The sequence below is a fragment of the Entamoeba histolytica genome, genomic scaffold (assembly GCF_000208925.1).
Source record: "Entamoeba histolytica HM-1:IMSS scf_1104750516561 genomic scaffold, whole genome shotgun sequence".
Lineage (NCBI taxonomy): Eukaryota > Evosea > Mastigamoebida > Endamoebidae > Entamoeba > Entamoeba histolytica.
In genome coordinates, this window is record NW_001915066.1 from 1 (window position 1) to 22605 (window position 22605).

Genomic DNA, 22605 nt, shown 5'->3' on the forward strand with positions numbered 1-22605 from the left:
ATTACTGGTCCTAATTCAAGTGGTAAAACAGTTTATTTAAGACAAGTCGGAATTAATGTTATCATGGCTTTACTTGGTTGTGGCGTTTGTGCTTCTAATGCTCAAATCCCTCTTTTTAGTCACATCTTTACTAAATTCTCTTCCTCTGACTCTTCTCTTTCTTCTTTATCTGCTTTTACTACAGACTGTTCTCTTCTTAGTACTTCTCTCCGTCATCTTTCAAATGACTCTTTATTACTTATTGATGAATTTGGTAAAGGAACACATCCTTCTGATGGTTTGGCTTTATTTATTGCTACACTTCGCTATCTTCAATCTTTAGGCTCTAACGCTCCAAAAACAATCATTTCCACTCATTTCATTTCCTTTTTTCATTACATTGACTTGAATAAATGTGTTCCTCTTAAAATGGACGTTCTTCTTAATCAATCTAATAACTCTATCACTTTTTTATATCATCTTGTTAATGGAATATCAGACTCTTCTTATGGCATCCATTGTGCTCGACTCGCTCATCTCCCCTCTTCTCTAATCTCCCGTGCTTCTCAAATCGCTACCTCTTTATCCACTTCCTCTCCTATTCTCCCTTTATCTTCTCATCTCAACTTAGAATTTTATTACAACTCCCTTCTTTCTAATTTCTCTAATTTTGACGTCGACAATGGTGATCTTTCTCTTTTATTAAATTCTATCTCTCTCATCTCTTCTCATCTCTCTTCTTTAAAACTTAAACCTCTTTAATTCTTATTTCCCTTTATTTTTGTTAAATTTTAAAAGTGGTGTGAAAGAAAAAATCAATTGAGTGTTGAATCTGATGAAGAAGCTAATGACAAGTCTGGTGACTTAGGGCTGTAATCCAAACCTAATACATCTAAATTTAAAGGTCTGATTCCTAACATAGTTTGTTCATTATGAGAGTTGTTATTTCTATAGTCAAATTCCTTTTGGCAATGTTTTATAAGTGCTTTCATATAAACCAATTGAATCTAATAAAGTGAGTGAAATGAAACAAACAATAAAATGTAGGATATAATTTATTTAAACAAACTTTGTTCATACCATAATCTTTCAAAATGAAATAACAATTTCTATTCTTAATTTCGATATCAATAAGAGTAAGAACATCAATATATGTTGAAAATAATAAAGAGTTAATAACTTGACTTGATTGATTATTGTTCTTTATTTGAATTAACTCTTTTAATGAAAGACTCAATAACTTAACAATATCATTATTCCTTTTAAGTTTATCTTCTATCGTTTGTTTTATATCATTTAATACACGTGAATAGTTTTCATTCTTTTTAATTTTGTTGGTATACTTTTGAATGAGTCTTACTAAATAAGAACAAACCTTTGTAAGTTGTCTTGTAGTAGAATCTATTCTAAACTTGAAGAGAGAAAAATGTTCCACAAAAACATTTCTCTTAAATTCTTTTAAATCATCATCATAGTCTAAAAATTCTTCAAGAAGTATATTCCAAGAATTATATTCATTGAAATTTATATTTTCCAAGATAGTATCTAGAACATTCTGGGTATTTGTTTGATTATTTTTACATAAATGAATAGTCAAAGCAATTAACAATTTGAGGTCAACAGAATATTGAACAAATATTTCATATTTTTTAATAAATAAAGAAATTAACTCTTCATCATAGCTTCCATAACAAATTTGACTTTTAAAAGATTTCGTTATATCGAACTTAGGGATTGAAACCATGAGCCATAAATGTAAAATTGAAGTTATATTAATTTTCTCGTCTGTGGGTGTAGATTTAAATGGAAGAATTTTAAATAAAAAGGAGATGAAATGCGTCTTCAAGAATAAGTCATAATGTTTTGGATTAGATAAAACTAATCCAGAAATAATCGTATTAAAAGCTTTTATTGATTGATAATTAATACTAAGTTCATTAATTGTTTGCAACATAGTTAAGAAAGTGAAGTAACAAGTTTTAGAGTATATTGATTCATAATAAGACAGTTTAATATAAAGAGTAATTAAGAATGATTGAAAGTAATATGAATCTTCAGAATAAGTAAGTTCTTGGAAATTACTTATTCTGTTATACTCATCTAATGTTAATCTAAGAAGTTTTTCATTGTCAGTAAGTTGGATAAATAAATAAATTAATTTTTTGATATGAGTCGAAACATTTGGTTTAGAAGATTTATAAATTAAATTACTAACAACACAAAAAATTTGAAATATGACATCTTTTTGATATTCTTCAGGTAATAAAAGAAGTGTATTCATTAATTTTAATGGAGACTTGAATGACATAATAGATTTTGTTTGTTCCCAAATTTTGAATTCAACATCAAAAAGTGCTGTATTTAAATCTGATATCAGCCATGTAGCATATTTTAATCCTTTAAGATCACGCTCATAAATATTTTCAGTAAATGCTTGTTCAATTCCTGGCATCTCACAATGACTCCAATTGTCTTTTTCATAAACCAATATAACAGGAACTAAAGTTTCCCTTTCATTTCCTAGAATAGTATTACCTTCACTCATTATTAACAATTCATTAAGTCTTATTACTATTTTACCACTTTTAACTGATTTTGAATTTAGTTCAAATTCTTCTTCATTAATTTTTTTCAAAAGGATATATTCAATATTCTCATAACACCCTTTAATGAAAATTCCACTAACAAGACGATACACTTCTCCATCATTATTTTCAAAAATAACAGGGAAATCTTTATTTGTAGTATTAATGTGATTTTCTTCAAATATGTTTAAACTTAAAATTGCAACAGGTTTAGTTGTTTCACGTATAGTACAGACTTTAAAAGAGTTGTCATTTACTAAACAAATCTCTGTCGTATCAATGTTTTGGATTATAGAATCAAGAATTTTATTAACGTTTAATTTCATTATTTCATTAATTAAAACAGTAGTGTTGTATCCATATAAATACTTAGTTAATTTTCCTAAAATATTTTTATCTATATCTCCTTTAAAAATAATATTTTGAATATATTTTGAATGAAGTAAACATTCATAAACATTAGAATACCCTTTTTCATATTGACAATTTAAATGTGAATGATTGCTTTCAATCGCTAACGAATTTTCATTATTAAAAAGCCGTTTTAAAAATTTTTTAGCCATTTGGTACTCTGTTAAATCTTTAGCTTGACTAATAATTATCATAATACATTTAAATAATAGTCTTCTTGATTTAGGACAAAATGTTCCTTTTGTTTGGTCACAATAAGATGAACTAGATGAATTACTAATTTGTGGAAGAACAAATTTAAGTATATTCTCAAATATGTATTGTTTATTTTCAACTTGACTCCATTGTGTTTTAATCAGTCCATATAATAAATAACACATTCCATATAATGTTTCAGATTCATAACCATATGGAAATGGAGAATATAAACAAATGCTATTAACTAATCGAAGTCCTAAATCTTCTATTAAATATAATTGGTTCGTATATTTAAAACAATGTCCAAATAATATTCTAACACTGGGGGTTGAAGAAGTAATATTACATAAGTGATAACAAGGTTTCTTTATTTTTTTTAAAACACATAAAGCAGTAGGACAAAAAGATACAATAGAAATAATAGTTTTAAATTGTGTAGATTCAAAGATACTAAGAAGAACAGGATAAAAAGATGTTAATAAATAAACAATACAATAAGAAAAATCACAAAGAGTTTTTGGTAAAGATTCTGTCTGTCTGATTAATGATGCAATAAATTGAACACCCATGTCTTTTGTTATTCCACACGGATTATTTGTTCTAAATAATACTAAAAGGAGGGTTTGAAGACAAATTGATTTAGTTTTCTCATTTGATGTTTGATTATAATAATTTAATATCTGTGTACCAAAAGACTTTTTTATACAAAGTTTAGTAATCTTTTTTGAAGTTTCTTGGTTCCATAATATAACAAAGATGGCATAAATATTATATACATCAAGTCCTTCAAAAAATATATATAAATCATCTCCTTTTTCTTCTGCTAACATACGAATAGCTCCAGAAAGAGATGGTGTAATAATAATTTCTGGTTCATTTCTACAAAATTGTAAAATTTGAAGTACAAATTCTTTATTAATTGAAGCGAATTTAATAGATGAATCCAATTGATTTGTTCGATGTAAATATTCTAATGAATTATTTTTTTCTTTTATAAGACCATGACAAATACTATCAATATCACTAAAATTATATGATTGATATTTAACAATCTTTGATACAGAAATAGGAACTTTTTTTGTTATTTTTTCAAGAGTAAATTTATCATATTTTCCTTCATAACATTCAAATTCAGGTATTTCTGAATGTTTACTAAAAGGTAAGTTAAAAACAGAAATTGGTAATGACTGAATATCTTGACCAAATGGAAAATATGGTAAATCAGATGGAATTGAATATTTGAGGAATTTTTGATCAACTGGTTTTATATTAACAACAGGTGTTTGTGTATTTGAATGAGATGACATAAATGATTTATTTTAAGTTTATTCATTACTTTTTCACAATTTGAGGTTTAAGTTTTTGTTTTTAAGTAAAAAAAAAAAAAAAAAATAAATATTTATTTATTTTTTTTTTTTTGTTAATAAAAAATGGGATAAAAAACATCAATTGTGGAATTTAAAAAAGGTATTAGAGAAAAAGGAGATAGAAGAGATGAAGAAAGAATAATATCAATTAAACGGATTTATTATTAAAGTTTACATAAATTTAAAATCGAGAAAGTTATGATAAAGAAGGAATTACTTCTTTTAACTCATAACAATTTTGAGGTATAACAATAGTTTCTTTAGTATCAAAAAGAGCATTCAGAATATTATATGCTTTAAAACTTGATTCTTTTACTTGATTTTTAGATAGAATTAATGAACCATTTAAATAGACTTGTTCAATACGATCGATTCGTATTGTAGAAGACATTTTCCTAGATTTTTTTAAAGTGAAGAAATATCCAAGTTCAAGACAAATATCAAATAACATATTTACTGCAATACTAATTCTATTTATTTCACTATGGCGTTTTGCTTTATTTTCATCGATTCCATGATTTACCTCATTTGAAACAATTTGTTTAGTTTTTTCTTCAACAACACTACCAAAATCCATTTCTTCTTTTTCAAATTTTATATTCTGAATCTTAAAGATTGGTGGTATTGTTTTTGTTTTTGTAAGTGGTTTAGATAAACTAATTTCGCAGTATGGTGATGCTAACGCAATTAGTAATGATTGTTGTAGCATTTCATAATCCTTTTCTGGTTTTTCAATTTTTTCTCTTCGTCTTCTGGCATTTCTTACTGGTTTCTCTGTGCTGTCCATCTAAAAGTGAAAATAGTTCTAATCTTTGCAACAATCTCTAAATACCTTCATCCGTCACTTTCAGTTCTTCATGTATGAACAGCTTTTTCATTGGAATTTATTTTTTCATTTTGAATAGTTTTAAACTCTTTATTGGATGTATTTATTTTTGGAACTATCTTTCTCGTTATTCATGTTTTTGTAAATAGAGAAATGACTCTAATTCCATTCACTCAAGTTTCCTTTGTTCTTATCTCCTTATCTAAAAACAAAACATTCCATAATTTCAATCATTAATCTTACTATTTTTATTTGTTTCTTTCTTTGGTTAAACAATTAGTTTCGATTCCTCTTTTATTTTTTACAACTTATTTCAGAAAAAAGAACTTTCTTATTGAAGATATTCTGTGAACCTCTTTTCAACCCTAAAATAATATTTTTTGTTATATATAACTTTAATTTACAAAAAAAAAGAAAAAATAGAAAGTGGTATTTCGTTTTTGTAGATTGTTTTTTTATTTAACCTCTGATTTTTATTTTTTTGTAGAACAATATTAACGAAAGAACTTAAAAAAATAATAAAGTATAAACGGTTTTATGTCTACTTCTTTTGAAGAAAAATATCAAAGAGAATTCCAACGCCAATATATCTCTCGTTTAATGGATAAACATGGACTTTCTGTTATTGACAAATATCAAAACAAATTAAATAAATTAATGGAATCAGAACCATTTTTAAAGACATTAGATAAATTTTCATTTGTTTGTGGGGTATTAATATTATTACTTACTCAACATATTTTGTCAGCACTTCCACAATTTATGCCATATTATTATATTATTTTAATTTTTCCATTATTAGGAGCTCGTTATTTTATTTATAAAAAGAATGGATGGCAATACTTTATGATTGACTTCTGTTATTTCTGTCAAATTATAACTCTACTTTGTATTTTTTCTTTAAATACTGAATATATTTCACCATTATTCCAAATAGCTTTTGTATTTTCTCATGGTCCTTTGTTAACAGCAATTCCAATGTGGAGAAATTCATTAGTATTTCATGATTTAGATCGTTTAACAAGTGTTTATATTCATCTATTTCCAGGATTAGTAATTTATTGTATTAGATGGTATGTATTAACCACAGTACCACAATTAACAATAATGAATGGTTTAATTATTCCATCTCTCCTTTATATTTTATGGCAAATTATTTATTTAATTATTACAGAAGGATTTAAAAAAGAAACTATTCAAAAGAATCATTATATTACATCACTTATTTGGTTAAGTCAAGAACATCCACATCCAGTTTATCTTTATTTATTAAAGAAAGGATTTAAAGATAGACCATTAGTTATTTTAATAACTGTTCAATTTATTTACACTATAATAACTATTCTTCCTACATTCATTTATTATCATTATCAATACTTAGAATTATTATGGATTCTTTTCTGTGTTACTTGGGCTATTTCAAATGGTGCTAATTTTTATTTTGAAGTTTTTATTAAAAAGTACTCAAAAAGAGTTGATGAAAGTGTTAAAGAATTAAAGAAATCAGAGTCAAACACGTCTATTCAAACTCCTAAAATTGTAGATGAACGATCTACTTCTCCAAATGCATTATCAGAAACAAGTGATGCAGAATAATTCAATTAATTCATATTATGTTCTTTTTTTTCAAGGATATGATTTGTTGCTGAACAAACTAATCGAATTTCAATACTTGATGTAATTAATGTTTGACCTAAGCTAATAGTTATTTCCTTCGATCGAGGTTGATATACGTTTTTATAAATTAATTCATTTTCATTATATATTTGAATTTCAAACTTTTCAACATTTGAACAATAAATAAGTTTAATATCATTTTTTATATTATTAATGTTCACTAATAATGCACCCTTTTTTATTTCATTAAGAGGACAAATACCTGAAGGAACAAAACTATATAAATTCATTGAAAATTTACTTGGCCATATTCCAGTGTGTAATGCTCTTTCATTACGACAAGTACATCCTGAGCGATAATATCTAATTTCAAATCGTTCTTGTTTGGTTGTTAAAATTCCATTTTCAGAACAATAGTAATAAGGTTCTAAATTTAATGGAAGAAGATCAATATCATATTCATTTTTTTTTGGGTCAACACATATTTGAACAATTGGATGTTTTTGACTCATTGAACTTGTTTTAAATAATCCAAACCAATCTCCAGGAAGTAATTGTTCTTGATTAAATGTTAAATGAAGTTTATATTCATTAGAAGTTATATCACTAATTGTATATTTGGGAATAACTAATTGTCCAATTGAAACACGTGCATTAAAACATTTTTCATAATTCTCTTTAAAATATCTTACATCATAAATACCATCTGTTAATGTATTAAATCTAATCACTGATGTTGCTGATGTAACATATTGACTTTTATGGTAATGTTCATTTTTTTCTCTATTAACTACATATATACCAATCCATGATTTTCCTGCTACAAAAAATTCATCTGGTACATTAACATTACAAACAATTGAATTACCCTCTGAAATAACTATAAGAGAGTCTTGGTTCATAGAAACAAATAATAATTATCAACTTTTTTAGTTCTTCTATTAACTTGTTAACAAATGACAAATTAAACAAAAAAATGACATTTATTATTAAATTAATTTATAATACTAAATAAAATTATTTTAAATTCTGTTCTAAATTATACATTTTAGTCATGACTTATTTTACTTAAATAAAAATTAATAACAATTAACTACTTCCTTTTAATTCTCTATTCTCATAATAGTGTATATTCTTCTATTTATATTCTATCAATTATTTTAATTAATGCTTTTAAAAATAAAACAAAACAAAAATAAGAAGATCAAATTAATAGTATGTTATTATGAATAATGTCTATACATTATCTAAAAATAAATTATCTATTTAATAATCATTTGTATTTTTTTTTAATAATTTAATTATAGTTCTTTCTTAATTAATTAATAGTAAAACCTTATTAATCATTATTGACATTCTACTTTCAATAACAATACTATTTTAATAAAGAGTATAAATATAAAATTATATTACATTAGATACTTAGTAATAATTCTTTTTTATTAACCTTTCTTTTTTGTTAATCATAATGAAATTTACAAAGAAAAATATAAAATCTATTCTAACCATTACTATTTTTAATGAGTCTTTATTTCACTAAACCCCATTCATAGTACTAAAAAATTTTAGAATTAGTTGAATATTTTTTTATTTATTATTCAACTATTTAATAAATATTCTGTTTTATGTATATTTTTCTTTTTTTACTATTCCCATAACAAAAATACTCTAGCTGATATTATTAAGAAAAGACTTTCTATAATAAAACAAACCAAATATTAATTTTACTTCCATTCATATAAAATAGAGATGATATTAATTATAACTTTTTTTTATAGAAATATCAACAAAAAATCAATTTTTATCATTAACAATTTCTTTTTCAAATAAAACAATTAACTGAAGATTATCTTGAAAAACTCTTTTAGTGATACATAAAAATAAATGTTATTAATAAAAAAAAGAGATAATAAATAAATTCCTTCATTCAACTAAGCAATTTTGATATTTGTTTTAATTTCAATGTTTCAATGATATTTTATATGAATTAACAATAATATAAACAGATGAAAAATTTCATAAAAAAAGTTAATTAAATATTTAATAATCATTGAAACATTGGAATTAAAAAATCTATTGCTTCTAATAAAATATCATATTCAACTTCTTGAACTTGTTTTTGCATTTGGTCCATCATAAATTGAGTAATATCTTGATTTTTTTTCTTATTTTTTTCTTTCTTATTTTCTTCTTCTTTTTCTTTAAGTATTTTACGTTCTTTAATTTCTTTTCCAACGTCATCTTCTAATTTTCCTTTAATTTCAATAGGATTATCATTTTCTTCTTCATTCTTTTTGGGTTTACTTTCATCATTTTTCTTTTTTTCAATTTCATCTGTTTTTTTTTTTTCTTCAGAAAGACATTTTTCTCTTTTAGCTTTTGTTGGAAACCTTTTTTTTCTTTCTTCGATCCATTTTTGTAATTGTTCTTCTGTCATACTTGATTTAATGAACTTGTTCATTCTGATTAATTTGAACAAGAAAATGAGATGAGATTAAATAAGAAAATAAATTTATGACTGCCAGTATTTTTGAATTAGAAAAACTAAAAATCAAAATCTCAAAAACAAGAAAAACAAAATTTTATTAGAAGAACAAAGAAGTCTTTGAAATGTCACATTTTGATGAGTCATATTCTCAAGTTTTCTTTGGCTATAACTCTGGTGATTCAGAGAGTTCTTTTATTGGAGATAAACCAATAATTAGAGAAATAAGTGAAGATAGTAGTGTTTTATTCCATACGAAAAAACGAAGATCAGCTCGTGTTCCCAATATGAGTCGTCATATCACTTGTTTTGAAAATGACTTTGGAGGTTCAATTGAAATGTTTAGTTATTCACAATATTTACAATTAGTTAAAACAAAACAACAGTTGATTGATTGTAATATCATATTATTACTATTTACTTATTTATCTAAAGGAACATATAAAATTTTTACTCAATTTTTACTCGATATATTACCCCATTTGTTTGTTTAGAAATTTTAATATTAAATATGTTTTATTACTAATGATTAGAGATGAATTTTCATTAATAGTATTAACTGAATATATTAGTACAGAATATCCATTTAAATCATACCTTAAAGATACTGTCAACTTAACACCTCTTTTTAAACAATCATTAGAGATGAAAAGTCGTGCATTGTTACAATTTTATTTAGAAATTAAACCACTTCCAGATGAAGATTTAACTCCAGTTTTATCTTCTCTTCTTAAAGAACTTCATGACTCACCAACTGAACAAACATATTCTTTTACATCATTTTTAATTGAAAGAATGATTGGACTTGGACTTCTTTCAGATAATATTGTATATGATTATGTTATTGTATTATTAAAACTATATCTTTCTTCTTCGAAATTACTTCCTGGAGTTATTCAGTCTTTACTTCTTCTTTCAGAAAGTAAAATGAAACAACAATTTCTTGATGTTTTAAATCATTATAGACTATCTCAACAATTAACTTTAGACCAACAACATTTTCTCTCTTTCTTCTTTGAAGGAGAACAATCAAATGACTATCAATATGATAATATTGTTTATCATATAGATCTTTCTTTTATTATCTCTAAAATTGAATCATTATATATTTCTCAAAAATCAAATCATTACGTATTAATTAAAGCAGATAATCAACTTCCATTAAGTATATCTCAAATGTTAAATATCATTCAATTTCTTTCAAATGAACTTCATTCAAATCCATTAAATTCTCTTCATTCATTAAAAATTGTTTTATCAAATCTTCTTAATTTGACTCATCCATTATCTCCTGACTTTCTTCATTCTGATAAACTCATATCAATTCTTTTTGATATTATTCCAATATTATGTTCTTTTCGTCCTGACACATTTTCTTTAATTTATTCAATTAAAGAAGTTCTTTATTATGATCTTATTCTATTAGTAAATCTTTCATCAAGTTTTCCTTGTCTTCAAATAAATGCAAATCAATTATTGTTAGAACATTTTCCATTATTAAAAGACAACTTAATTACATGTTCATTATGTTTCTGTTGTTTTTCTTGCTTTAATTATTATAATCCAATCTATACAGATGATACATTAACTTCAATATTAGAATATTGTGTTGAACTATTCTTTGAAAATGATGAATTTCAAATTGATGCTTTTATAACACAAACTGAATTTAATAAATTCATTCCTTTAACATCTAAAATACTTCCATTTACTTCACAAGTTACAACACCATTCTTACATTGTATCGAGCATTCTTTTATTTGTTTTTCTTCATTAAAGATTTTTCTTAACTTTCTTAAGAAATGTCAAATTCTTTATGATGAAATAGCAGAAAGAGGTTCAGTTAAAAGAAGAGACCTTATTAATTACATTAAACAACATAATCCTTTACTTTGTCTTGAAATAATTATTGGATATCTAGAATCATCAACAATAATAATGGAAAAATTATATAGTAAACGTGAACGACTACAATATTGTGGATTAGTTAATAATGCAATTCAATTAGCAAATAAAATGCTTGAACTTATTTCTCTTAAATTTACAAATAATACTCAATTTATTTCTGAGGTAGAAAGAATAAGAAATAAATTACTTAATGTAACTGAGAATAATGATTTAATTAAAAAATTCATCAATTCAAATTACTTTAAATTAATAATTCCTGAAGAAGAACCAAAAATTGATTTAATTGAAAAAATGAAAGGAGAATTAAATAAAAATGAAAATAAATAAATACTTTTTATATAATTCTTTTAAATAGTTTCAATTTATTTAAAGTTTTTATTTTTTGTTTAAAAAACTAAAAAAACTATGAATTGGGAAAGAATTGTTCAAATACCAGAAAAATATAAGAAAAGATATCAGAAATCATATTTACTAATAATTGTTACAGGAATTTCTTTAATCACATTTACTACATTCATTATTATATCTTTTCCTTTAATTAATCTTAATAAATTAAAACATAAAGAATATTTATATTTATCTTCAGAACAAATAGAAACTCATAAAGTTAATAATTTTATTGTTCAAAAAAATAATTGGAAAGATAACGTTATTGATGTAGCTACATTTAATTATGAAGGAAAATGTAAAAACTTCTTTCAATTTAAATCAAATAATAAAAGAGATTTATTAGTATATTCATTTGGATTTTTTACAAAACGGATTTATATGAAACAAAGAACTGATGCTTTAAAAACTCTTTCTATAACAAGACAAGCTATTCCTCATGCAAAGATTGTTGCTTTATTATTATGGCCATCACCTACACCTTTATTATATGATGATATGAAAAAATATAATGTAGAAGTAGTTGACATGAGTGATATACCATTTGGACATTTTGTAGTTACTAGATATATTGCTTTTACCAGATATATTAAACGACACCAAAGTGATTATGATAGAGTAATATTTTCTGATACAAGAGATGTTGTTATATTTAATGATATATTTGCTACATTTGGTGTTAATGATCTAATATGGACAACTGAATGTCCATTTGCAACTAATTCTACTTCAAATGAATTATCATTAGACTTTTGTTGTTCTCCAGCAAATAACCATAATCATTTCCAATGGTTAGAATCATTTTTTGGAGATGAAGTAACAAGGGAGAGTGTTATTAATAAACAAATTTCGTTAAATGGTGGATTTGGAATGGGTGGAATGAAAAAAATGATAATTGCAATGAATTCTTTTGTAAAAAGAATGAGATGGTTTCCTTCTTTCTTCTTTGGATATGATCAAGCATTAATGAATGTGTTATATTATTCAAAAGAATTTGGAGTTGAAATGAAATTAGAAGGATGTACACAAAGGAGTTGTTTTTATGGGAAACATATATTAAAACTTAAAAATAAATCAGTTATTTATTCAGATACTGGATGTAGTCCAATTGTAGTTCATAAATTAACATTAACAAATTCTGATTATCATATGACTTAAATAATTATTTATTAAATATTTTTTAATTTTTTAAAATTAAAATAATAAATGAATATGAAAAGGATATGAATTAATTGTTGCATTTAAATACATTTGTTGTAAAAAAAAGTTTTGTTCAAAGAAGGTTTTGAACAAAACCATTAAAATCATCTAATTTAATATTTTCATTAAGAACTTTAGACAGACTAGGTAATGGAGTAACTCCAGGATTAATATCATTCATTGAATACTTATACATAGAAGAAAGAGAAGGTAATGCACATTTTTTATCTTTTTCATTTAGAATAAATTCTTCTTGAGAACATTCAGTTGACATTAATTTCTCTGAATTCATATTGTTATATTCACAACAATTATTTTCTGAACATTCCCAAGGTGCTTCATATTTACGTAATTTCCAAACACCAGTTTTATTCATTGTTGATTTCCCTGACTCAAATAAATTACAATGAATCATAGCATCTAAAATAGCTTTTTTCCATTTATTTGGATTAGTTCTAAATTGGTCTAATTGAGAAAAAAGATACCAATGATCAACAATAAACCAATGAACATCATATTTTAAAGAAAAATATCCATTCTTTTTATAAATCACTGATAAACAATAAAATATAACTCTACAAATATATTGCCATGAAATAACATTTCTTGATTGTTCTTTTGCTAAAACAGCCATTCCTTTTTGACATAATGGACAAAAACAAAGTTTTAAATGATATGGTTCATTATCTTCTAAAACAGGAGTAGAATCTATTGCATCAAATACTGGAAATTTTCTAGTATTACAGTATTGATTCATTTGAGATGTTTGCATTTAGTTAATGAGTAGTTTAACCTTAGATCTGATAAATAACAAGCTCCACGTCATTTTAGTTCTAATTTTGGAATCTATTTTGAAAAACACTATTTTTTCTCTTTTTTGTAACCATCTTTCATACAATGCTTCTTTTTTCTGTAAATTAATTTTAATGTAATCTCCCGATATTTTATTATTTTTTTATTAAAATACCCCTTTTAAAATAAATAAAATTGTTTAATTTGTTGAAAAAATAATTGAAAAAAATCCACATAATTTGATTTTATTTGTTTCTTTTCAAAAATAGAATTTTATTTTTATATTTAAAAGAAAGGAATAATTTCTATTTCGTTGGAATGTAATTATGTGTTAGTTTTTTATTAAAAACTATTCTAAAAAACAATAAATTTAAACGTTGAATTTTCTAAAAAAAATTTATAAAAATAAATAATAATAAGTTTTTATAGCAATTTTATTATTAAAATATAATGTTATTTAAGAAATAGGAATGATGAATTGTTTTCAAAATCTGAATTTTTAACTATTTATGATTTGAGAGATAAAGATAGACAATGAAAACAATAATCCGTATGACATTCTCTACAATGAAATAATAATGAAAATTTGTTTTTACCAAAGACTTGTTGACAATAATCACATTTCCACCACTTACCAGGATAAAGAATTGAAGGACTTGAAACATAAAGTGCATGAGGATGAAATGATGGGATATAAAGAGATTCAAAACATTGTTTACAATATGCCATAACACATTGATTACATCTAAATAATTTATCATTATTTTCTTTATGACAATCACAACATTTTCCTCTACTTTCATAGTCTGGTTCAAAAGTATGATTTAAATGATGATAATGAGCAATAACCTGATGATAACAAGATGCACAAACATCAAACTCACATTCATCGCAATGATACATTAATTCATTTCTTAATGGTTTAGAGCCACATAAATCACATTTCCACCATCCATGATTTTCTTTATATACTTCAAATGGATCTGTAAGAAATAATGGATGACAATGTATCAAATGGTACATTTGTTGTTGAATATTCATTTTTGAGTATAGACATTTTGTAATACTTATCAAGTATCTTTCATACAAAGTGAATAATAACAAAATCAATCACTAAGAAAGTAATACTTAATAAGATTATATTTTTAACAAAACACAAGTTAATAACTTTAAAATAAACACAAAGAAGTTTTACAAACAAATGAATTAAAAACTTGTTTTTTTTTATATTTCAAATGAATTGATTAGAATTGATTTGATATAATAATTAATCATTAAGTAGAAATAAATATTATAAAATTACTTTCTTTAGAACACAACACTTACTTCTCCACTTGAAGTTAAATAACGGTCTGGTAATGTATTAGTATTTAATGTAAATGAAATTCGTTGATTTCTTATTACAGGTGTAGATGGTTGTGAAGCCATAGGACAATGAATTCGTCTTTCAGAAACACTTTTGATACATTTATCCATCCCTTCTTTAATACTATTACTTTGTGTATCATCTCTTCCTTCAGAAAGGGTTGATGTATTTCTTTGTTTAGAAGTTGACCTTGAAATGTCTCTAGTAACAGAAGATGAGTCAACAATAATACGAGTGAAATAAATAATATTCATCATTTGCTCATTTAATTCCCTCTGAAAATTTTCATTAACCACTTTTAAATTATTAGTAAGCATATTAATATCAGCACCTTTAATCACTTCAGGAATTTGAATTCCTGCTAATTCAACAAGAGTTTCTTGATTTTTAATCATTCTAGCACAAAGTAATTCTTGAAAAGTTTCCAAATCAACAGGAATATATAAAGGAGCATTTGGAAAGTAATTTCTTACATTTGGATTTTCTAATGTTTTTTTAAAAAAAGATTGACATTCTTGGAATCTAAGTAAAATTTTTAGTGAAGTTTTTAATGAATTAGGAGGTGCATTAATTATGGTATCAAAGTAAGCTTGTATATAACAACATAGTCTATAGAAAGTAGTCGTTAATTCTTTAATAAAGAAATTGATTATATATAAATGGAATTTATTAATAAAGAAACGTGGATTATTCCAGTCTAATGAAATAAAATTAAAAAACATAGAAGTTAAAGTGTCTAATAATATGAGCCATATATTTATTTAAAATGTACATTTTATTAGCTGACTAAAATAAATAGAAACAAACTAATAGTTTGATCATATGATTTATCTGAATGAAGAATAGATATTTTATCAAGTGTAATTGACCTGTCTAAAGCAGTAGAATCATCAACATACAAAGAAGTATATAAATCAAGGTGATTTGAAAAAACAATCATTAGTTCTTTTTCTTCTTGTGTCTTATAATTTACAGGAATATGGGTAATGAATTGAACAGAGTTTGATACAATTTTCATTAATAATGCATTATCTGAATCATGTTTAATAATAATAAATATAACACAAAGAAGACGAAGATATTCGTTAGTAGTTAAGTTACTTTTAATACGAGTTAATATCTCATGATTTAACAATTGAGATGACATTAAATCTTTTTCCATTTCTTTTAATTTTTTAACAATGTTTTTAGGAATTTTTCCATTTTCAGTTTTCAATGCTTTATTAAGTAAAGATTCTTCTTTGGGTACAAATATTTTAAATAAGGACATTGAATAAAACTGTTGGTATGTACTAACTTTTTAAGTTCTTTTCTTTCTGCTTTTCTTAGTACTTCTGATGACATGGAAGAACATTCTTTATCCTATGTTTTTTTTTAGGTAAATCGAAAGTTAAAATCATCTTCAGATTTTTATTTTCTTCTACGAAAGTATTATACATGAAACTATTCATTACTATTAGTTCTATTATTAATTTGCCTATCATTCCTTCTATTTTTAAATGAACCAATAAAAACTATTAAAAACAATTTTCTTTTATTCTATAAAATAACCCTTTTTTCCTTTTTTTTTTTTGCTTTAACCTTTTCCAAATAATCTTCAAAATTCAATTTTCTTTTTCCTTCCTTTTCATCTCCATTTGATTTCTCAGATAGTTCTCAGAGTTTTCTTTTGAGAAAGAATCTTCTTGCGATCTTCTTTCTGCACCCAAGCAGCATATTATTTTAATAATTTACTTTATTTTTATTTTTTTACTTTAAACATTTCTTTGTTTCAGTCTTGAAGATCTTTACAGGATATACACTTTCTCATATAACATAAAACCAAATAACAATATTGAAAAATGTGACAAATAGTCAATGAATTAATTTCCACTTTCAATAAAGAATGTATCTTCAGGATTATATAATTGAGCAACAAGACGATAAATATAAGATGGTGAAACACCTTTTCTAAAAAAAGTTAATAAACTTATTATTTAACTCAAAATGAAGACAAATTTAAAACAAACTCATTTGTTATGAATAAATTGATCCAATCAGGTTGTATATAATCAAATGTAGAATTAATTACCCGAACATATTGAGCTTCTTTTATTTGATATTCATTAACAACAACAGTTTCATCTACATCTGATTTCTTTGTAAGAACTTCTTCAAGTCCAGTTGTTGTACGACCAATAGCTGGTGTAGATAAAATTGCTGGTGTTATTGGTAATGGTGATTGAATTAAAGAAAATCCATTTGAATTTGTTGGGAAATTTGGACAAATTTTATAAGCCCCAGTACATACATAAACTGGTACATGGAAATGGTTAGCTGCACTACATAAATTATAAGCTCCTGAAGTAGCAACAAGTCCACCATTTGCAAAAACTGAATGACATCCAAGAATAATTTTATTTACACGAGGTAAAATACTGAATAAAGATGATTCAGAAATTAAATGTGATTGAATTCCTTTAGCTTTTAAATCATTAACTATTTCTTGTTCATCATGTCGTTGTAAACTTTCAATAACAATAACATTAAATTTTCTATTTCTTTTTGCTCCAGCTACAAATTCTAATACAGTTCTTGATTTACCATATAATAAAATAGTGTCATTATCATTAATATACAATTCTCCTTGTTCTGCAATACTTTCATAAAGTGTAGATAATTCTTGTTGAAATTCTTTAATCATTTCAACTAATAATTCTTTATATTTAACCATATCAACTGTACTTGTTGTTTGATGTTCAAATGTTAATCTATGTAATTCATTTGCTTGTACATCAAAATCTTCATTTAACATACTTTTTTCAACTTCTCTTGCCATAAACATAACACGACGAACAATATTTACTGTAGCATATTCTGATTGTGTCCCTATTTGAACATATTTACCAATTCCTTTTAAAACATTCATTAATTCTCCAGGTCTTTCAAAATGCTCTCTCTCAATAAGTCTTGATAATAATGAAAGAATTGGAGAAGATGATTGATATGCTCCATACACAACTCTATAATTTATTATAAATATACACTGTTATTGATTAAACTTATATAGATAAATTCAAACCCTCTTTTAATATTTTGAACAATCTCTTGAACTCTATTAAATGTTGATTGATACTTTTGCATTCTAATAATTTTTAGTTTTTCTTTTCTTAAAAAAAAAGTTATTTATAAAAAACACAAAATAATTCAAACCCTTTTTCTTTTTTTCTTTTTAATAAAATTCAATTTAGATTATTTCCTTTTATCTTTAAATCTTATTTTTGTAGTTCTGATTTTGTTTCTTTACTTAATATCTTCTCTTCTACTTTAATTTCTTGGTAAATTGTATTTTTAATTAATTCATTTTTTTCTTCTTTTATTGGTTGTGTATTTAATACTTGTGGAATTGTTTTATCTTCAAACTTTTCAATAGGAATTATATTTGAAGGTTGAGAGTCTTGTTTCATTTGTTCATCATTGTTTATTTCAGACATACCATTCATTTCCTTTTCTTGTAAAGAAATTTCTTCTTTTGTTTCTTTTTGGGTTTGTTCTTGTTTTTCTTCCTCTTTAATTTGACTAGTGGTAATTTCTTGCTCATTATTTGTTTTTTCTTCTGAATGAGTATTAGTTGTTTGTTGTTCATTTAATAGTTGGTTTCTTCTTTCATCCATTTCTTGTTCCATCTCTAAGTTATGAAGTATTTCTTCTTCTTTTGGTTCATACTGACCCATTGTTCCTTTAAAAAAATGGACAGGATTCTTCAATATATCAAATAAAATAATATGTAAATTCGCTAATGCATCACTTTTTTCTTCTTCATTTAATGATTCATATGGAATTAAGAATTGATCAAAGAATGAATGGTGATAATGATTGTTAACAATATGAACGTCAAACCCATTTTTAAATATGACTGGACTATTTTCATAACGTACAGGACGGTTTTGTGTTGTTGTAAAATAAACTGTTTGGAATATTTCGTTGGTTTGAAGGTATTCATTTTCTTTAAACAAATAAACTACTCTATATGATGTATCCATCACATCAACAACATTTTTACCATCTAACATTTGTTTCATTGAATCAACATTTATATCAATTAACGATTCTAATATTTTTTCATCATTTTGATTTGCAAAGACAATGTCCAAATAACCACTATTCTTTAATGCATAATACCAAAACTTAGGAATCGTTTTAATAACCTCTCGTAATTGTGCATAATGAGAAGTTGGTGAATATAATAACTTCCCCCCTTCCCATTGAATAATTTTCATTTCAAGATTATTTTTATGTAACATTGCTTGGTATAATAGTAACTGTTCTACAACATCTTTTCTATCTAATGTACGAGGTGTTTCTGAATTACTCATTATGTTTAAAATAGTTTGATTATTCTTTTTTCAATACAAAAAAAACTAAAAAAAAAGCAAATAGTAAGTAATAATTGAATTGTTTTTATTGTTTTTGTATCAGTTTGGATTAATCCAGTAAATAAATCTTCTACTACTAGTTCTACTGAGTATGTTATAATATTGAATGTTCAATGTTCCATTATCCTCTTCAGCTTTTTAATGTCATTATTTTTATCTTCTTTAATAATGGTAATTTTCATTTTTTTCTTTAATTAATCTAATACTTGAGGTGTTTATTATTCATCTGTTTCAATTTATTATTCAATTTCTTTTTAAATCTCTTATTTCTCTATTTTCTTTATTTATGTTTCTTTATTTATGTTTCTTTTCTTCATTCATCTCCATTGACATTGTGATATGAGTCATTAGTTATATCATTTATGAGTTTCATTCGTTTTATATAATGTATATTTTATCTTTTTCTTTTTTACTTTTATTCATGTTAATGCATTGTGTTTTTCAATTATTTATTTTCATTATACTTAAATTTATTTCATTTATTGTTATTATGACATAGTCATAATTGAAATATCTTTCATTCAATGAGGTGATTTGTTTTATTTTCCATTTCTCTTTATTTAATATCACCTGTGTTTCATATAACGATTTCCATTATTCTAAAGTAATATCGTTATTTGGATATATTTCATTATTTGTTTCTTCCTTATTCTAATTTTCTTGTTAGAATCAAACATGATTTTATTTGTATTGATTCTGACCCTTTCTTCCTTATTAAATTTAATTCTTTTATCATTGTCATCATATATTTTATGTACTTCATTCTTTCTATTCATTTATTTGTAATATTTTCATCATCTTGTTCTTTTATTTCATCATTTTTATCTCTTATTATTTTATTTTGGAGATAGATGTGCATAACCATTGAAATATTCATATCATCTTCAACTTCATGCATTCTTCTTCCTAACATTATCCACTTATTATTATTAATTCATCAGTTTCTTTTCTTTGAAAGTAGTAATTAATGTTTGCACAATTCTATATTTTCATTTCTTTTATTTTATTGATGAGAGTGTTAAGGTATTCTTCATCAATTTCTGTAGAGTTATTCTTTAATATGATGTTTTTATTATTGAATCACACTCTATTCTTCTATTATATCATTTTCTTTCACTTTAATGTACTGTTTAGTATTTTCTTTTATTTTATATGATATTTTAATATATTTAATATATTCTTTTTCATTATTTACATTGATGTTTATTACTTTTATTATATTTTCTATTTGTTCCCATCTTATTTTCTTATATAATTTCTTATTTAACCAATTAATTCAAAACAATACATCAATTCAATTAAAATTCTATTTCTTTGTTTTGTTGTATTTTCTATTTCTTCTTGTAGTTTTCTTATACTTTGTTTTTTGACAATCAGTGTTTTGTTTTTCTATTTCCACTACTGTCTTTTTCATAGGAGTAGTTTTGTTCATCTCCATCATCCTTGATGATGTTTTGTTCTTTTTCTTTCTTTTTCATTTGTTTGTTATTCTTTATTATCTTCTTCTATTTTCTTTATTCTATTTTTCAATTCTTTATACTTATTTCTTTTCTTTCTTCTTTGTTTTTTTCTTGTGTTTTTCTTTCTTATTGATTATTTATCATTCTTCATCTGTTTTGGTTTTAATTCCTTCTTCTTTCTTTATTGTCTTCTTTATTTCTCTCATTTATTTTTGGTTGGAATATATTTCTTGAAGATAATCATACCACTTCTTCCTTCATACTTCTTGTTTATTTCTTCACATTTTCATCTTTCACTTCTTAATCTTCTTATTCTTTTTTCTTTATCATTTCGTGTTAATCATTTGTGTTTGTTATGTGTATAATCGTTGTCATTAATGTATTTCCCTGTTTCTTATTTGTTTTTCTTTGTATTGTTCATCTTTTAAATCATTTTCCTTGTATTTCTTTTATCATCATTGTTATTTTTATGCCATTTAATGATATTGACATTCATTCTTTTATATGATGTTGAATCTCTATCTCATAGTTACTTTTCTTTACACTACACAATGGAATACTCAATAACCATTACATTAACATTTTTTGGATGTTCTGAATTGGAACAGAATTTATGAAACAAAACAAATAAACAAATAAGAAATAAATAAAGAAATGAAAGTACATTTACTCATTTTTACCACCACAATATTCTGATGGAGAAATTTCAAAGAGTGCAACTAATTTATCGACAACTTCATCACTCAAGTCTTCAAGGAAGATTTGACAATTCCAACATGAATTAATTGGAGAAACAATTTCAACAACTTTCTTTAATAAGTCACTGTCTGCTTCTGAAATCTTTTTTAATAAAAGTGCAGGTAATGTTGGTTGGTTCTCTTGTTTAGTCTCATTAAAGATGGAACTATAACTTGGAATATCACTTTTAGTAGGTAAAGACGCATCAAAATTACTTAATAAATCTTCTTTTTTTGGAAGACGTCCTAACGACAAATGACTGTAATTTTTCATTTCTTCTTCATTTCCTTCACTAATTATTAGTGTTTCTATATCATTTTATATTATTATTTGTTAATAATAAACAAACTAGGAGAGTGTATAAAGGTCTAATAATCTATCAGCATAAAACTCAAAGGAATCAATAACCTCTTTTCTTTTAGCTTCATCAACACTTTTGTTATTAACAAATTCTCCAAAGACTGTTTTAAGTTTCGTAAGAAAAACTTCTAATGATGTTGTTCCAAATATTTCATCAAAACGTTCTCCTAAAACATATGAAGTATTGGGTAATGCAATAATCATTTGTTTAAATTTTGTAAGTAAGTCAGTTCTTAGAGGAGGTGGAGTATGGCTTTTAAATTCCATCACATTAATTTATTTTTTTATAATTCTTTTTAAACCTATTTCTACTCCTCAAGTTTGTCACCAAAATCACATAAAAGTACTTTTCACTTTCAAATAACTAGACATCCCTCCATTGACTATAATCGCTATATCAACATTCACTGAAATAATGTTCATAACCACTTTATTATCTTTTATCATAATTATAATCTCCACAATCATTTCTCATTTAAACACATTCATAATGAAAATAAAAGCATGAAGT

At 24.4% G+C, this 22605-nt stretch overlaps 14 protein-coding genes across 14 annotated transcripts, besides 3 other annotated features; 4 read left to right on the forward strand and 10 right to left on the reverse strand.

Annotated features, from left to right (window-relative positions):
- Nucleotides 1-63: 63 nt before the first annotated feature.
- On the forward strand, nucleotides 64-741 carry EHI_019060 (DNA mismatch repair protein mutS, putative; the record flags this gene model as incomplete). The annotated part of the gene is made up of 1 exon (XM_001913963.1): nucleotides 64-741. One exon carries the CDS (start codon nucleotides 64-66, stop codon nucleotides 739-741), a length of 678 nt encoding a protein of 225 aa, XP_001913998.1.
- Nucleotides 742-794: 53 nt separating this feature from the next.
- On the reverse strand, nucleotides 795-4480 carry EHI_019070 (uncharacterized protein; the record flags this gene model as incomplete). Its single annotated transcript, XM_648024.2, has 3 exons — nucleotides 795-986; nucleotides 1049-1300; nucleotides 1355-4480. 3 exons carry the CDS (start codon nucleotides 4478-4480, stop codon nucleotides 795-797), a joined length of 3570 nt encoding a protein of 1189 aa, XP_653116.2.
- Nucleotides 4481-4736: 256 nt separating this feature from the next.
- On the reverse strand, nucleotides 4737-5327 carry EHI_019080 (uncharacterized protein; the record flags this gene model as incomplete). The annotated part of the gene is made up of 1 exon (XM_648025.1): nucleotides 4737-5327. The coding sequence occupies one exon, from the start codon at nucleotides 5325-5327 to the stop codon at nucleotides 4737-4739; it is 591 nt and encodes a 196-aa protein (XP_653117.1).
- A 576-nt stretch (nucleotides 5328-5903) lies between these two features.
- EHI_019090 (uncharacterized protein) lies at nucleotides 5904-6962 on the forward strand (the record flags this gene model as incomplete). The annotated part of the gene is made up of 1 exon (XM_648026.1): nucleotides 5904-6962. One exon carries the CDS (start codon nucleotides 5904-5906, stop codon nucleotides 6960-6962), a length of 1059 nt encoding a protein of 352 aa, XP_653118.1.
- A 5-nt stretch (nucleotides 6963-6967) lies between these two features.
- Nucleotides 6968-7885, reverse strand: EHI_019100 (uncharacterized protein; the record flags this gene model as incomplete). Its single annotated transcript, XM_648027.1, has 1 exon — nucleotides 6968-7885. One exon carries the CDS (start codon nucleotides 7883-7885, stop codon nucleotides 6968-6970), a length of 918 nt encoding a protein of 305 aa, XP_653119.1.
- Nucleotides 7886-9030: 1145 nt separating this feature from the next.
- Nucleotides 9031-9420, reverse strand: EHI_019110 (uncharacterized protein; the record flags this gene model as incomplete). Its single annotated transcript, XM_648028.1, has 1 exon — nucleotides 9031-9420. The coding sequence occupies one exon, from the start codon at nucleotides 9418-9420 to the stop codon at nucleotides 9031-9033; it is 390 nt and encodes a 129-aa protein (XP_653120.1).
- A 173-nt stretch (nucleotides 9421-9593) lies between these two features.
- EHI_019120 (uncharacterized protein) lies at nucleotides 9594-11703 on the forward strand (the record flags this gene model as incomplete). Its single annotated transcript, XM_001913964.1, has 2 exons — nucleotides 9594-9952; nucleotides 10002-11703. The coding sequence occupies 2 exons, from the start codon at nucleotides 9594-9596 to the stop codon at nucleotides 11701-11703; spliced, it is 2061 nt and encodes a 686-aa protein (XP_001913999.1).
- Nucleotides 11704-11781: 78 nt separating this feature from the next.
- EHI_019130 (uncharacterized protein) lies at nucleotides 11782-12921 on the forward strand (the record flags this gene model as incomplete). Its single annotated transcript, XM_648029.1, has 1 exon — nucleotides 11782-12921. The coding sequence occupies one exon, from the start codon at nucleotides 11782-11784 to the stop codon at nucleotides 12919-12921; it is 1140 nt and encodes a 379-aa protein (XP_653121.1).
- A 115-nt stretch (nucleotides 12922-13036) lies between these two features.
- EHI_019140 (uncharacterized protein) lies at nucleotides 13037-13735 on the reverse strand (the record flags this gene model as incomplete). Its single annotated transcript, XM_648030.1, has 1 exon — nucleotides 13037-13735. One exon carries the CDS (start codon nucleotides 13733-13735, stop codon nucleotides 13037-13039), a length of 699 nt encoding a protein of 232 aa, XP_653122.1.
- Nucleotides 13736-14262: 527 nt separating this feature from the next.
- EHI_019150 (zinc finger protein, putative) lies at nucleotides 14263-14796 on the reverse strand (the record flags this gene model as incomplete). Its single annotated transcript, XM_648031.1, has 1 exon — nucleotides 14263-14796. The coding sequence occupies one exon, from the start codon at nucleotides 14794-14796 to the stop codon at nucleotides 14263-14265; it is 534 nt and encodes a 177-aa protein (XP_653123.1).
- Nucleotides 14797-15063: 267 nt separating this feature from the next.
- EHI_019160 (uncharacterized protein) lies at nucleotides 15064-16391 on the reverse strand (the record flags this gene model as incomplete). The annotated part of the gene is made up of 2 exons (XM_648032.1): nucleotides 15064-15857; nucleotides 15929-16391. 2 exons carry the CDS (start codon nucleotides 16389-16391, stop codon nucleotides 15064-15066), a joined length of 1257 nt encoding a protein of 418 aa, XP_653124.1.
- Nucleotides 16392-16983: 592 nt separating this feature from the next.
- Nucleotides 16984-18244, reverse strand: EHI_019170 (translation initiation factor eIF-2B beta subunit, putative; the record flags this gene model as incomplete). The annotated part of the gene is made up of 3 exons (XM_648033.2): nucleotides 16984-17071; nucleotides 17131-18123; nucleotides 18183-18244. 3 exons carry the CDS (start codon nucleotides 18242-18244, stop codon nucleotides 16984-16986), a joined length of 1143 nt encoding a protein of 380 aa, XP_653125.2.
- A 131-nt stretch (nucleotides 18245-18375) lies between these two features.
- Nucleotides 18376-19476, reverse strand: EHI_019180 (nucleosome assembly protein, putative; the record flags this gene model as incomplete). Its single annotated transcript, XM_648034.1, has 1 exon — nucleotides 18376-19476. One exon carries the CDS (start codon nucleotides 19474-19476, stop codon nucleotides 18376-18378), a length of 1101 nt encoding a protein of 366 aa, XP_653126.1.
- A 494-nt stretch (nucleotides 19477-19970) lies between these two features.
- Nucleotides 19971-20373: a repeat region.
- Nucleotides 20339-21210: a repeat region.
- Nucleotides 21003-21609: a repeat region.
- A 53-nt stretch (nucleotides 21610-21662) lies between these two features.
- Nucleotides 21663-22361, reverse strand: EHI_019190 (uncharacterized protein; the record flags this gene model as incomplete). The annotated part of the gene is made up of 2 exons (XM_648035.2): nucleotides 21663-22026; nucleotides 22084-22361. 2 exons carry the CDS (start codon nucleotides 22359-22361, stop codon nucleotides 21663-21665), a joined length of 642 nt encoding a protein of 213 aa, XP_653127.2.
- Between the last annotated feature and the right edge of the window lie 244 nt (nucleotides 22362-22605).